Source organism: Heptranchias perlo, chromosome 5 (assembly GCF_035084215.1).
Source record: "Heptranchias perlo isolate sHepPer1 chromosome 5, sHepPer1.hap1, whole genome shotgun sequence".
Taxonomy (NCBI): domain Eukaryota; kingdom Metazoa; phylum Chordata; class Chondrichthyes; order Hexanchiformes; family Hexanchidae; genus Heptranchias; species Heptranchias perlo.
In genome coordinates, this window is record NC_090329.1 from 24,023,797 (window position 1) to 24,038,744 (window position 14,948).

Below are 14,948 nucleotides of genomic sequence, written 5' to 3' on the forward strand. Positions count from 1 at the left end.
CCCACTTTATATTTGAGAGCTACCGGATATACATTTCTCCCCCCTCCCTTCCTGAAATCATTGGCTCATCGTTGCAACACTGGCCTCACAGGTACCAAAACCTTAAAGTTACCATTATTCATGTGTGCACTTGACAGTAAGTGTCAGCAGGCCAATCAACAGTAGAAGCATCACAGCCAGCCAAGCATCCTCACTCAATGACCATACACACACACTTCCAGCAGGGGTTACTGAATAGCATTGCTGGTCAATTTTCTTTTCCGGGGGCACGGAGGCCATTTTTGAAACACTCCTGCAGTTGACCCTGTAGGAGATCAGCTAACCTACACAGACCAAGGATGAAAACTGGGTCCTCCTTGGTCTATGTAATGATAGAAGGCAACTTACTGGGCTGTTAGGGGGAACGACTGCATATTCATTTAACGAATCTTACAACACCAGGTTATAGTCCAACAGTTTTATTTGAAAATCACAAGCTTTCGGAGCTTACCTCCTTCGTCAGGTGAGTGAAGGGCATATTAATTTAACAAGTTAGATGAACAGTGTTCCTTTCGTAAATAAATCCACAACAATTCAGCACATTCTGGAAGTAGCTCTTACCTTCCAAATGCATTCAGAAGAGCGACAACCTCCTGCCGAGTGAGCTGAAAGCCTGATGAAGGGCTGCGCTCGGGGAGATTCTTGATTTCCCGTTCAGAAAATAAAATTTTCAGAGCAGTGCCCAAGCCCTGAGTCTGGGGAGGAAGCCAGAATGATTTATTTAAAATATTACACAGTGTTCTGCCGTCAGCTCTAAAAATGTCTCACTGGAATATTTTCCAGCTTTTCATCAGTTTAACTTTTGATATGAATAGAAAATAGCTTCATTTTGAAGTTCGGTTTTTGTGAAAGGTCACCGACATGACATGTTAACACTGTTTCTCTCACCGCAGACGCTAATGTTTCCAACATTCAGTTTTTATTCCATTTTGATGTACATGCAGTTACAAATTTAAGCAGTATTTTGTTGTTTGTTCAATAAACTAAATAATCTCTACAGTACTGCAACTAGGACTTTTCCAAAAAAATTATAGCACGTGGTATAGATATAGAGAGACTTTTGCTTGTCTGTTACTACAGGGTCCAATCTCTCTGGTTATGATACATCAATGTCATGGTAAGGACCTGGTATACGAATGCTTTTATACATTTTTTTAAAAAAGTACATTCCCATTACCTACAATAATTATAATGGGACCAGCGATGGCAGACAATCCATTTTGTTATTTAGATAACATACAACTTGAAGTAGTCCCTCGTTTCCACAGTAATGGAGGTCTGCACAAGTGATTGACACTATGTGATGAACCGGTATGTAATTTGAATATATATACAATTCTGTGAAGATCAAAATTTAAAAGGCTTGAACACTTAAAGTATTGTGAAAAAACACTTCCTCACTGGCCCTTGGCGTTTCTATGGTTGTTGAATTCCTTTGAAAGGAATTTGTGGATTAGGCAGCCGTGCCATAGTAGAGAGAGCGAGATCCTAGAGCACTAAAAAAGACTAGAGATTTGTGAAGCACTGACACTTCATTACGAGGGAGTCATTGAACTCGAAGACTGGAAATAGGCTAATGTGGTGCCATATTCAAAAACGAAAGACAGACAGTATACTGCACTCATTAGTCTTACTTCCTATAGGACATGCATGCATGCTAAACAGTGGAAGCAACATGCTATAGACAGAGCTAAGCAATTCCACAACCAATGGATCAGATCAAAGCTCTGCAGTCCTGCCACAGGTGGTGGACAATTAAACAACTAACGGGAGGAGGAGGCTCTGTGCAGAGTCCAGCACATGAGTGCAAAAGACAAGGCTGAAGCGTTTGCAACCATTTTCAGCCAGAAGTGCCGAGTGGATGATCCATCTCTGCCTCCTTCCGATATCTCCATCACAGAAGACAGTCTTCAGCCAATTCGATTCACTCCATATGATATCAACAAACAGCTGAGTGCATTGGATACAACAAAGGCTATGGGCCCCGACAACATCCCGGCTGTAGTGCTGAAGACTCGTGCTCCAGAACTAGCCGCGCCTCCAGCCAAACTGTTCCAGTACAGCTACAACACTGGCATCTACCCGACAATGTGGAAAATTGCCCAGGTATGTCCTGTCCATAAAAAACAGGATAAATCCAATCCTGACAATTACCACCCCATCAGTCTACTCTCAATCATCAGCAAAGTGATGGAAGGTGTCATCAACAGTGCTATCAAGCGGCACTTGCTCACCGATACTCAGTTTGGGTTCGGCCAGGACCACTCAGCTCCAGATCTCATTGCAGTCTTGGTCCAAACATGGACAAAAGTGCTGAATTCCAGAGGTGAGGCAAGGTGAGAGTGACTGCCCTTGACATCAAGGCAGCATTTAACCAAGTGTGGCACCAAGTAAAATTGAAGTCAACGGGAATCAGAGGGAAAACTCTCCATTGGCTGGAGTCATACCTAGCACAAAGGAAGATGGTAGTGGTTGTTGGAGACCAATCATCTCAACCCCAGCACATTGCTGCAGGAGTTCCTCACAGCAGTGTCCTGGGCCCAACCATCTTCAGCTGCTTAATCAATGACCTTCCCTCCATCATAAGGTCAGAAATGGGGATGTTCGCTGATGATTGCAGTGTTCACTTGTATTCGCAACCCCTCAGATAATGAAGCAGTCCATGCCTGCATGCAACAAGAACTGGGCAACATCCAGACTTGGGATGATAAGTGCCAGGCATTGACCATCTCCAACAAGAGAGCGTCTAACCACCTCCCATTGACATTCAACAGCATTACCATCATCGACTCCACCACCATCAACATCCTGGGGGTCACCATTGACCAAAAACTGAACTGGACCAGCCATATAAATACTGTGGCTACACGCGCAGGTCACAGGCTGGGTATTCTGCGGTGAGTGACTCACCTCCTGACTCCCCAAAGCCTTTCCACTATCTACAAGTCACGAGTGTGATGCAATACTCTCCACTTGCTGTATGAGTGCAGCTCCAACAACACAAAAAGCTCGACATCATCCAGGACAAAGCAGCCCACTTGATTAGCACCCCATCCACCACCGGCGCACCGTGGCTGCAGTGTGTATCATCTATAGGTTGCACTGCAGCAACTCGCCAAGACTTCTTCTACAGCACCTCCCAAACCCGTGACCTCTACCACCTAGAAGGACAAGGGCAGCAGGTACATGGGAACAACACCACCTGCACTTTCCCCTCCAAGTCACACACCATCCTGACTTGGAAATATATTGCCGTTCCTTCATTGTCACTGGGTCAAAATCCTGGAACTCCCTTCCTAACAGCAGTTCAAGGCGGCGGCTCGCCACCACCTTCTCAAGGGCAATAAATGCTGGCCTTGCCAGCGACGCCTATAATCCCATGAACGAATAAAAAAAAAACTTCCATTCCATGTAAAATAATGGAATCAATTATCAGGAATGAACATGAGGTTTATCTGCACAACTATAACTTTGTTAATAGCTGTCAGTATTGCCTGACCAATCTCATCGACTTCAAGGAAGTGACAATGCAGGTAGACTAGAAAAGCCCTATGAAGTAGTGTATCTTCACTTCCAAAAGGTTTTAGACAAAGTTCCGCATGAAAGACTATTACTTAAACTCAAAGCTGTGGGGAGTCAGGGTAAACCCTTGGAATGGTTAAGAAACTGTTTCCTACACTTAAACCAATGAGGACTCTTTTGAGGTATCAGTGCGGGGGGTAACCTCAAGGCTCAGTGCTGGGACCATTACTGTTTCCAGTTTATATCAATGACCTGGATATGGAAACTCAAAGTGGTGAAATTTGCAGTTGATACCAAACTAGAAAGGACAGTGGAATCAGAAGAGGCAGCTCAGAAACCACAGAATGAGCGACAAAATATGCAAGTGGGTAGAAAATGGCAGATGAAAACTAATACAGCCAAATATAAAGTACTACACGTAAAGAGAAAAAATAGACTACACCACTCATAGAGTATGTGTGTTGAAATAGCTAAGGGTGAAGCTGAAAGAGGCCAAGGAATCTTTGCAGACTCAATGTTCAACATGTCCAAACAATGCAGAGCAGCAATCAACAAAGCCAATACTATGTTGACCCACACTAGCCAATATAGAGCAATTTAAGTCAGAGGAGATAACGATCAAACTTTATTGTGACTTAATGAGATTGCACCTTGAATACTGCAGCCAGTTCAGGACGCCAAGAAACATTAGATTTTCAAGCGTTGGAGGTAGCGTTGAGAAGAGTTACAAGGCTAATCATCAGTGTCAGGAGTCTGAGTTATGAGGAAAGACTGGAGAAACATGGGCTTTTCAACCTGGAAAGTGGGCACCTGAGATGATCTTATAGAGGGATATAAGATTGTTCAGGGTATAGAAAAAATTAACCCAGAATATTACTTTAAATGAAACTGAGGCAGTAGAACAAACACTGGAGAAATATTGGGAAATGCTTCTTCACAGAGAGTGATCAACGTGTGGAATAGACTTCCAGATAGAGCAATGGAGGCAAAAACCCAAATAATTTAAGAAGTGACTGGATGCTACAATGGTGGGGGGGATGTTATGATCTCTGAATGGTAGAACAAAAATGACTAGAAGAGCCTCCCTTATCCATAATTATCCTGTGAGGAGAATTTGTTCCCATGAACAATGGCTAGGATATCATCTAGGGAACATGAAATGTTTGGGTACATAAAATGTAGCAAGGTTCAAGGAGACTGGCAAAAATACTCTACACATGAAGTTTGTTTGCTCCTCGTCCAGACCTGCTGTCCTGGACTCTGTAGCATTGGTCTCCCACTCTTCAGGTTGCAGGGCCCACTTGTTAATTGTATTCAGGTGGTGCGTGTCAATTGGGAACTCTCTTGTATCCATTTGTAAGAGTGCTGATCTAGGGTGTGGAGGGGGGTAACGTGGATCTCTGTGAATAAAGGTTTGGAAGCAACTGAAGACCAGGCTCTAGTATTCTATCCTTCACCACCTGGCAATCCAGTTTATTACACCACTGATCTCTGCACGAAGCTCCACGATGGGTTACAAATTCGTAACATCTACCTTTAGGTATAGAGTGACTGACATATTTATTACTTTACAGTTCCAGCAAATAGCTTAAGGTTTACAATAAGTGCTTCAGGCACTACAATTTTTACTTTGTGAAAGATGATTGTCTTTCTGTAACAATACTTCCCAACCACATAACTAGGAGCTGGAAACAGGTGTTTCAAATCCTATAGAAGCCATGCTCTTGATTAATAAATGAATGCAATATTGTCAATAAAGTTGCAAAAAGTTGAAGTGAAATAGAAATGTTTATCACTGACCTTGACCTTAACATACATCAGTAACATTTAATATTCAGTGTTTCACAAACTTACACCAAGTTCACAAAAGTTCACATCCTCTTGAAGGCAGATAATGGCAATTCTTCCAGCATTTTTGGATTATTAATGTTCAGGGCAGTGCTCCCTAGTGGTCACAACTGGTTTAACACCCCTTAAAGGAGCCCTTCAGCTTGAACTGAAACAAGATTCAGCAGGAGACAATGAATGTACCCTTGGTGCATATTTGTTTGTTTCCTATTAGCTGTTGTATTTATGATAAAAATATTTAATTTTACCCATCTCTGTTCTGTACTTTTACATCTAATTATAGCACTGATGTTGGACATTTTATTCTGTAATGATGATAATCAGGCAACATCTAGATTTGCAGCTAAATTTGTAACATTGACAAGTTTGTATTAATTCAGTAAACTTGAAGTTACGTTCACTGGATCTTGTGTTTCAATCCGTTATTGTTACCTGCTGCGACTAGAAAAACAAACTTACATTTATATAGCACATTTCACAACCTCAGCACATCCCAAAGTGCTATACAGCCAATGAAATACTTTTGAAGTATTGCCACTGTTGTAATTTGGGAAATGCGGCAGCCAATTTGCACACAGCAAGGTCCCACAATCAGCAACGTGATAACCAACATCACTAGAACAGATTTTCTGGTCGAGGGATAAATATTGGCCAGTCACCACACTCCACTGCTCTTCTTCAAATAGTGCCATGGGACCTTTTACTTCCACCTGAGGGCAGATGGGGCCTCAGTTTAACGTCTCGTATGAAAGCACTCCCTCAATACTGCACTGAAATGTCAGCCTGGATTTTGTACTCCAGTCTCTGGAGTGGAACTTGAACTCGAACTCATAACCTTCTGACTCAGAGACAAGAGTGCTATCCACTGAGCCACGCTGCCACCTGACTACAAGGAGAACACTGCCATTCCAAAAATGTGTAAAGAATTGTGATCGTGCTCTTCAAGCAGAATCATTGCAGTTAAAAACTTGGGATTGAAAATAATCTTTTGATTCTACAATGATAAATCCAGACACTCAAACCATTCAAGAATACATTGATCCAGAAATAGATAAAATAGTCAGCTGTGTGCCAGTACTAGATTTGTGTAAGATATCATGTAATTTTTATTGTGGCTCCATCTATTTCTTTAACAAATAGAATAAAAAAGTGTCAAATTTTTATTATTTGTAGCCATGTTTGTGAGTTGCTTTTCATGGAAAAAAAGTTTTTTCCCTTCATTAAAGTGACAAAAATCAATGGTTTAGGTTATAACAAAGCACTTACCTGTCGGAGATTGTTACGGAGTGCCTGACAGTGATGGGTTAGTTTTAATTTGTTAATATTTTATAGAAAGAGAGCTAATTGTTCACCTTATGTCACCTTTATCAATCACACACAAATTTAGGAAATGGAACAAAACAGTCAACTATTGTTTAAAAGGCTACATCTCTGTCCAGTTCAGGCTGCACTGCAAATTGTACTCACAGACATGTTCACAGTACTGATTGGTTAGAGGGTTTTGACCTGCTCCTTTGCTCATCTCAGTGCCCCCCAGTGGTTTGAAAACCACTGATTTATTACAATGCACAAAAGTCCATTCGTGCATGCAATGTTTTTAACATTAGCAAAGATTGTTCTCCAAATCACTTGTATTACTTGGGAATATTCTGTGAAACAAACCTGCAGTTTACCCCATAGTCTGCACTTGTCACATCCAACACAGTCCATTATACGAGAGATATTCTTAAAATGGAGCCTGAACTCTTCCTATGAAAAAGGATTAAAAATCAAAATGCATCAGTGCAAAGTTAAATTCCACTGTCAGACAAGATTGATTTCAGTTAGCATAAGTCCAGCACGCAATATAAAACATGTCATATAGTGCTTTATAGATATACCCATCAATCTCACATCTCTTGTGGCATGCTCATGATAAATTGGAGGAGCATGTATTTCAGTAGTGCACTAGGTCACCTTCACCTTTCAGTCAGGTGCTCGAGAGTCCATCCTCTAATGTGTTCTGTGCAACATCGGAGCACAGAGAGGTTCTCCTATATTCAATGTCTCTTCTCCAACTAGGCAACAGTGCCTCGGCTTTGAATACTCCACGGAATACAACAGGCTGCACTGGGCTGTTTAGAGTGGCAGACCCTAAATATAGAGCAATTGGCTACAATAACTACAGCTTGTGTTTATATAGCCCTTTAACATAGAAAAACTTTCCAAGGAGCTTCACAGAACCATAATCACACAAAGACTAATAGCAAGCCAAGGGAGGAGATAGTGGGAGGAATGACGAGCTGGGGCTTAAAAGAGGAAAGGGAAGTGGATAGGTGGGGAGGTTTAAGGAGTATTTCAGAGCTTAAGGCCTAAAGTGCTGAAGGCAAAGGCATCAAAAGGTGCAAGAGTGGTTGAGCAAATCAACAGCTACAAAAGAATAAGAGGTGACTGGAGGGCCAAAGGCTAGGCAGTTTTTGAGTTTGAAAGCGCAGTTATAAGTAAGTCGTGGCAGATGCAGAATGTAGTAGGGTTGGAAGGGGTAGGAGAATGTAGTTGCTGAAGGATATAAGGAAGTGGTTGGAGATGGCCTTGTCTGTGATCGAGGTGATGGGAGTAGGGAGGCCACGATGAGATGGCAAAGTCGAGGGGGTGGCTGTGAATATGGATAGGAGAGTTTATATGGAGGGAAGTTAAGGGAAGACGGTGAATTCAGAAGAGGTCAAGGTGAGCTGAGACGGAAATTGGAATCACAGGATGAGGAGTCCCTCAGTGCAGAGGCTCAAAGAGGTTATGTCAAGGAGAAACTCGGAGTGGGTCTTGGGTGGGGGTGGGGGGTTGGCAATGAGGATTTTAAAGGTGAGGTGCTCGAAAGAGAAGGTGCCAGAGCAGTAGGGGGAAAGACCAACGCGAGATTTGGTGATAAGCGCCACACTGCCTCAATGTTGGCGGGACAGATGTTGACAGCTATAGCTGGGCGGGGAGACTTCAGTAATGGGCAAGGTGTTGTCACCCCTGAGCCAACTTCAGTCGAAGCCATGATGTCAATGGAATCATCCACATTAAGGGCCTTGTTCGTGAACGAACAGATATTCTGGAGTTAATTCGCTGGCAGAGTCCAAAAGGTCATTTACGAGAGGTGTGAGTGGGACGAGGAGGTTGGCGAGATCAGCCCCCAGCAGGGAGGTTGGGGTTGCTACTCCTAAGGCGGCAGTGATGGGTGCCTCAATCGGCTATTCGGATAATGCTGAGAGGCGCATAGAGGGAAGCTGTGGGTTGATCCAAGGGGATCCAAGCCTGGGATGGCAGCAGGCAAGCAGAAGAGTAGCGATGGGCTGGGTAGGGAATTGGGGGTGGAGGGGGAGCAAAAAAACCTGTAGAATCAGACAAATATAATAAATTATGCCAGCATTTGCATGGGACCCAAAATGTAGGAATTACACACCAAGATGGGAATTCAGAAAAGAAAGTTTTCCCAAGTCAGAAAATGATGGATGGTCTAACTTTAGATCAATCACACAAAACTATCTAAATTAAATTTTGTGCATTGTAAAGAAACCTTCTGAATTATTTTTATAATTGATTTATCTTATACAAAATATTACACCAACATTTTACCTTCAGCGTTTTAGCCTCTTTTTTGTTGCCTGCAAACATGGACTTCTCATCAAAATGCATTGGAAATGACCTATTAGAAAGAAAAATTAATTATCAGAGGTAAATACAATAATTTGACTTAAAACACCGTCCCAATTTTGTGTGTGCAGTTGAATCAAATAATAAAAGAAAATTTGCTTTAATCTACCGACTTTTTAAATGTGAAGTGAAAACAATACCATTTATATTCTAGAATTTAAAAAGAAACAATAATTGTTGCATGTATTTGTTCTATTCATTACGAAGAGGTGTTAAATGGAAAACTTTTAAATGTCAAAATATAAATAAAGTTGAAACAAATTCCCCAAAACACTGCAGTAATGTATCACAAATAATCAAAAGCACAGTGGGAGGGATGGATGAATCCATCTCCCAATAGTATTTGAAGCTGGACCTAAAGAACCACAGTTAATCAAACGCCATTTATTGCCCAACACATTAAAATAAATATTTCACACAAGAGCAAGAAATACATAACCTTCACATTAATAACAAAAAAAGGAAAAATATGCACTGGTCAAAGTCCTCAACTCTGGCTTATAGGGGATCTGCATTTTGCGGATAGTACTAAAAATGGATCTAAACAAAAAGAAATAACCTGTGAGGACAGCCAAAGTATGTATTTCACACAGCCTGTCTCCTGCTTACATGTCAAGCAATCAGGCTCAAATATAGCAATTCAACTGAATTAAAGTGTGCTTTAAAGTCAGCAATACTGATTATAGAAAGGTTTACTGCTTCACTAAATTGGTGTTTTTACCCCCAGATACATTTCTGGACTATTTTGTGTTAAGTTTTGTCTTCATATCTTAATGCTGAGACACACAAAGATGCATTAACAGAGGAATATCACTCCTGCTAGTTAGCACTGATTCTGCAAAACTCGGTTGTTACCTCTCAATTTTTTCCCCAGAATGCTCTTGGGGTACAATTCCACAGGCAGTGCTAGCCTTTCAGTCCCTTTCCCACATTATCTTTCTTCATATGTGAGCCTAGGCAGCGAGTGTCCACAAGCTATTCGATTGCAGGTGCAGGCATCAGAGTAGACCCCAATCCTGTTCTCATCAGACAACCATACACACACATTTTCCTGCAAGAGCCACTGCGTAGCGATCAGGAACAGGAACCCAGGCTAATTTCCCCTCCCTACCCCAGGGGAAGAGGCCAAACGTAGAACTCCAACTAACAGCACTAGCCACAGAAATTAGATTGAACCTTCTGGTTTGCATGGCTCAGTAGTGATACCTTTAGCCACTACTGAGCCATGCAAACCAGAAGGTTTGAATCAGCCTAGCTAAAGGATTGATATTTAAAACAAAGACAAACAAAAATAAAACATTTACTACTTTAACAGCATCAATAATGAAAACAATGTTGAGAACAAGGATGTACAATTGAGAGAGAAAGGAAAAAGTAGAAGAGAAAAACAAGGAAAAAAGAGAATGAAATAGAAAGAGAGAGAAATAGAGAGAGAGAAAGAGAAAGAGAAAACTATGGCTTTCAGCAGCAGAGGGACTGAAGTGGAAGGAAGTGACCTTAGTGACGGATAGATTGTGTGATGAAGGCTCAGCTCAGGATCAAATATAATGGCAAGATTATGACCATGATAAACGGCCAGGGAGAATGATGGAATCTGCAATGGTGGGGGGGGGGGGGTGGAAAAGAGAGTCTGTGAAAGGGGATCAGGACAATGGTTGCTATTTTCCTGATGTTAAGCTGGAAGGAGCTATAGTTCACACAGCTGGTTTGCCATCAAGAAAGGTTGTCCATAACCTTTGGACAAGGACAGGGAGGTGCAATATTAATTCACATAATTGAGCCATTTGCTAGTGAACTACCAGATCAATTGTGCCCAATGTGCATTCTGGGTTGGGGTCCTCAGCATTCAGGGGATGGAAAGAAGAATTTTACCAGAGGGAATAGTAAGGATGGGAGACAGTGTGGCACCTGGCAGGCAGAAGGTAGCCTCAAGGCAGGGACAAGGGGGCTGTTGAGCACAGATGTGTCATGGTGGATGGAAGGCCAGAGGATAGGAAGTTAGGACTTTGGGAGGGTGTTGAAAAGGGAGCTGAGGGGTAGGATTTAAAAAAAAAAATAGGACAGAGGGTGATCGTAGAAGAGTTTGATGCAGGCAAGGCGATTGTTATGCAAAATGAGGAATTGATCAGGAATGGCTTTGTCACAGATCTCAGAAGTGGTAAGACCTCGAGACGACATGATCGAGGAAGCAACTATGGTTGGGAAGTTTACGTCGAGGGTGAGCTTCAGCGAGGATAAAAGTGCAGAGAAATCAGAGGAAAGGGAAATTTAGGTGAAGCCTGAAATGACTGAGGATGAGAAACCACGCTGCAGAGGCTGAGTAAGGAGAGGAGCGAGGAGATTTCAGCTTGAAGTTATCAGGGTACTTTGAATGGCAGCAGAAAAGAAAGATTATGAAGAATAAATGAGAGGGGTGGTAGTGGGAGAGATGCTCAAAAAAAGGTGGTAGAGGAGTAAGGTGCCAGGTCAAGATGGGACCTGATGAGAATCACGCCACCACCATCAAGTTTTGGCAAGGCCCCAGGGTATCAGTGGACTGATCTAGGATGAGGTTGTGGATAACGAGTACCTTATTTTCAAGGAAGCAGACATTTTGAGAGGGTGACGTGGAATGGATGGGTAATAGGAGACTTACGGAAATGATCTGGTGGGAGGAACACAAGGGCCCGGTGTAAATCTTTGTCTGGATTACACTCCTGTGAAGTGTCTTGGGGACGTTTTACTACACTGAAGACGCTATTTAAATGCAAGTAGTTCTTGTTGAGAGGTTCGTTCCCAGGGGAGCCAACCATAGGTAAAATGTCCACGATAAAAGCTCAAATTTCTCCCTGAACCCACCCCCATTTTAGATATTACACAGAATTTTACAGCATAGAAACAGGCTATTCAGCCCAACAGGTCTATGCTGGTGTTTATGCTCCACATGATAGGATATCAATTTAATCTCAGAAACAATACAATTCAAGCCTGATTAGTTGGCATTAATGGATGGCATTTCTAAGGTCCCAGGAATGGAGAATCCCTGATCTCTCTTCCCACGTCTCTCCTGCCCAACAATCTCGTCCCCCTCATTCAAATGAGGTCCTGCAATTAAATTTGGCAGGACCTCAGCATTTCCCAGCTGCTGACAGTCTCCCCCGCTCCCTCCCCACCACCCCATAAATATCGGGCCAATCATTCTTGTGTCATATCCCATCGTTTTGAGGTGTTTTTCTTACTTGGTTTCATCGAGAACCTCCAGCAGCTGTTTTTTGGTAATTGTATCTTCTGTTATATTTCCAGTGTACAAGTCGACAATCGAACGTTCAAAATACAGAGCTACTTTGGACAAAGCTCTCAGTTGAATTAAGTACAAAAAATAAAGGTTTTTCAACCTTCTTGGGCCTTCTCCTTTTGTTTCAGTAGGGTGAAACCGACATTGGAATTCTTTTAAATTTGGTCCCCATCTAGTTCTTCCCCACGCATCTGAAACAACAGGTCAGATAATAGTTAAAATGACGCTCGTTCAGAATGATGCACTATGCTGAAATGTGTTATAATTGATAATACCTAGGAAACAATTGGATTCTGACTGGTCAAATAATGCATATAATTTTGGAGTGCACAATGACAGGGTCTGTCTGGTAATGTATAACATGTATTCACTGCACAGTATGCCCTTCATTCTTCAATCCAGCAGCCTATGCTCAATTAAACGGCACACTCTGCATCAGTAATAATTATTGCCTTTTTGCAACTTATTAAACAAATCCAGTTGTAAGAGAGCACTGTGGGGGGGAGCTGGAGAATTATCCATCAGTGATGCGATTACTAGAATCTGTATTACTATTCCAAAATACATGGTTAAAAGTTATAATTGCTAAATTCACGAGGGTAATTTTTACCTTCACTGCTTGGGTGGTGAAGTGGCGGAGCAGAGCAGATTGCCTGCCCATTAAAGAACTCAACCGATTTTCATTGATTTCAATGGAAGTGAAAATGAGGCAGGTTTCACAGTGGGCTGGCAATCCATTGTGCTGGATTACCACGTATCATTGCTGTATGTGCCATCTAATTGGTCTTCTGTATCAGAAACAAAATAGATTTTCCCCCCATTTCTCTCTGTAAGAGGTCTGTAAGGTTATTGGGAGTCAAGCCCTCAATGGGACAATGTCGCATGACTTTGCCTGTTTGCTGAATAACTTGTCCAAATGGATGTGGAGAACAAACAAGGAAGAATGCATTTTTAACACATGTTCCAGGATAAAAGCCAGCCAGTTAAATAAATTACAGTATTGCACAAGAATTTGTATGTAAATTTAAAAGAAAAATTCTCACACAAATTCTTCCTGCCCCAAAGGCACAATTTCAATGCTGTGATATGGTGTCATGGGGCACCGGGCACCATCTAGGACCTGGTCCAAGCAGCCATTATGCATGTGAGAACTTGGATAGTAAGCATTGGCAGTCTATTCATCAATGCTCAATATCCATATAGATGCACCTCATATGTATTTAGATAGCTCAAAAGCAGGAACCCTGGTTCGTTTCCCTAACCCTTGGTGCCGAAGTCTACTGTAACACTCTTATACTGCCATATCAGCTGAGATCAACTAACAGCAGAGAACACCAAGACGTTCTTGGTTTATACGACTCAGCTACACTAAACACTGGATAACCTTGCTGAGTTATTCCCGCCCCTGCTCCTCCAAAGCAATTTAATTAAAGCCTACAGATGTAAATATAGACATTTTACAAGTTGTTTTATCCCCTCCATTTCTTATTAATTCCCACTTGCGAGGGTACACAGGCAATCTGCTTCCAATCCACTGCTTGAATTGATTAGTAGGAGGAACTATAGGTGTTAACTTTCCTTGCATCAGCATGTGAAAATGCCTAGTGTCCATGTCCCACCTGGGATAAAATCTGACACAATGTGAATTTACAACCTAACACTCCATGGCACAACATGTTGAAAACATACCATTAAATAGCTCTCTGACGCATAATGAAATATTCCAAATTGCTTTTAATGAGAAAACTATTTGTACATACCATCAAGGAGATACTTTGCACAAAGGTGCAAATTGATACTAGCATGGAGTCCAGAAATCAGCCTGTAAAATACTCTCTTTTCAAGGCAAAGACCTACGAATATGAAAATTCACAATCAGCACAATTCAGAGTGCAGCTAATTTATTTCAAAGTGCAGAGAAATATGGTATTTTATTTACAGAATACACAGATCTACCATCACCTAGTATGCATAGAAATATTCTAACAGCAAAAATCTCAATTAGCACAAAGCAACGTTGACAAAAATATTATTCTTGGAATGTTCAATGAATGTTCACATTTTTTTTTTGAGGCGGTTAATAGCATGGTGGATAGGGGAGTGCCTATGGATGTTGTCTATGTGGACTTCCAGAAGGCATTTGATAAGGTTCAGCACAAAAGCTTGTTAACAAAAATGAAAGTGCATTAATTGGAGGTAGCCTTGTGACATGGGTTGGTAATTAGTTGGGAGGGTTGAGACACAGAGCAGTGATAAAGGGAACGTTCTCTGGTTGGTGGGATGAGAAAAGTGGTGTTTCCCAGGGATCTGAACTGAGGCTTCAGTTTTTCACCATATAATGACTTGTATATCCAAGTTTGCAGATGACAGTAAGTTAGGAGGGAAAGTAAGTTGTGTAGATGGGAGCAGGAAGTTACAAAGGGACATAGACTAAGTGAGCGGGCAAAACTATGGCAGATGTGGGAATGTGTGAGGTTCTCTACTTTCGATCTGAGAAAGACAAATCAGAATATTTTCTTAATGGTAAGATACTGGGGGCTGTGGAAGAGCAAAGGGATTTGAGCGTCCATGCACACAAATCATTAAAGCT

The 14,948-nt window shown here is 41.8% G+C and overlaps 1 protein-coding gene across 2 annotated transcripts in view; it reads right to left on the reverse strand.

Annotated features, from left to right (window-relative positions):
• Positions 1-14,948, reverse strand: part of ero1b (endoplasmic reticulum oxidoreductase 1 beta) — an 89,009-nt gene that overhangs the window by 30,959 nt on the left and 43,102 nt on the right. For both annotated transcript variants that reach the window (XM_067984136.1, XM_067984135.1), the window contains exons 11-15: positions 14,119-14,211; positions 12,303-12,549; positions 9,007-9,076; positions 7,072-7,158; positions 601-734 (exon numbers count right to left, since the gene is read on the reverse strand). In XM_067984136.1, the coding sequence (XP_067840237.1) occupies positions 601-734; positions 7,072-7,158; positions 9,007-9,076; positions 12,303-12,549; positions 14,119-14,211 (631 nt within the window). The remainder of the gene's footprint in view (positions 1-600; positions 735-7,071; positions 7,159-9,006; positions 9,077-12,302; positions 12,550-14,118; positions 14,212-14,948) is intronic.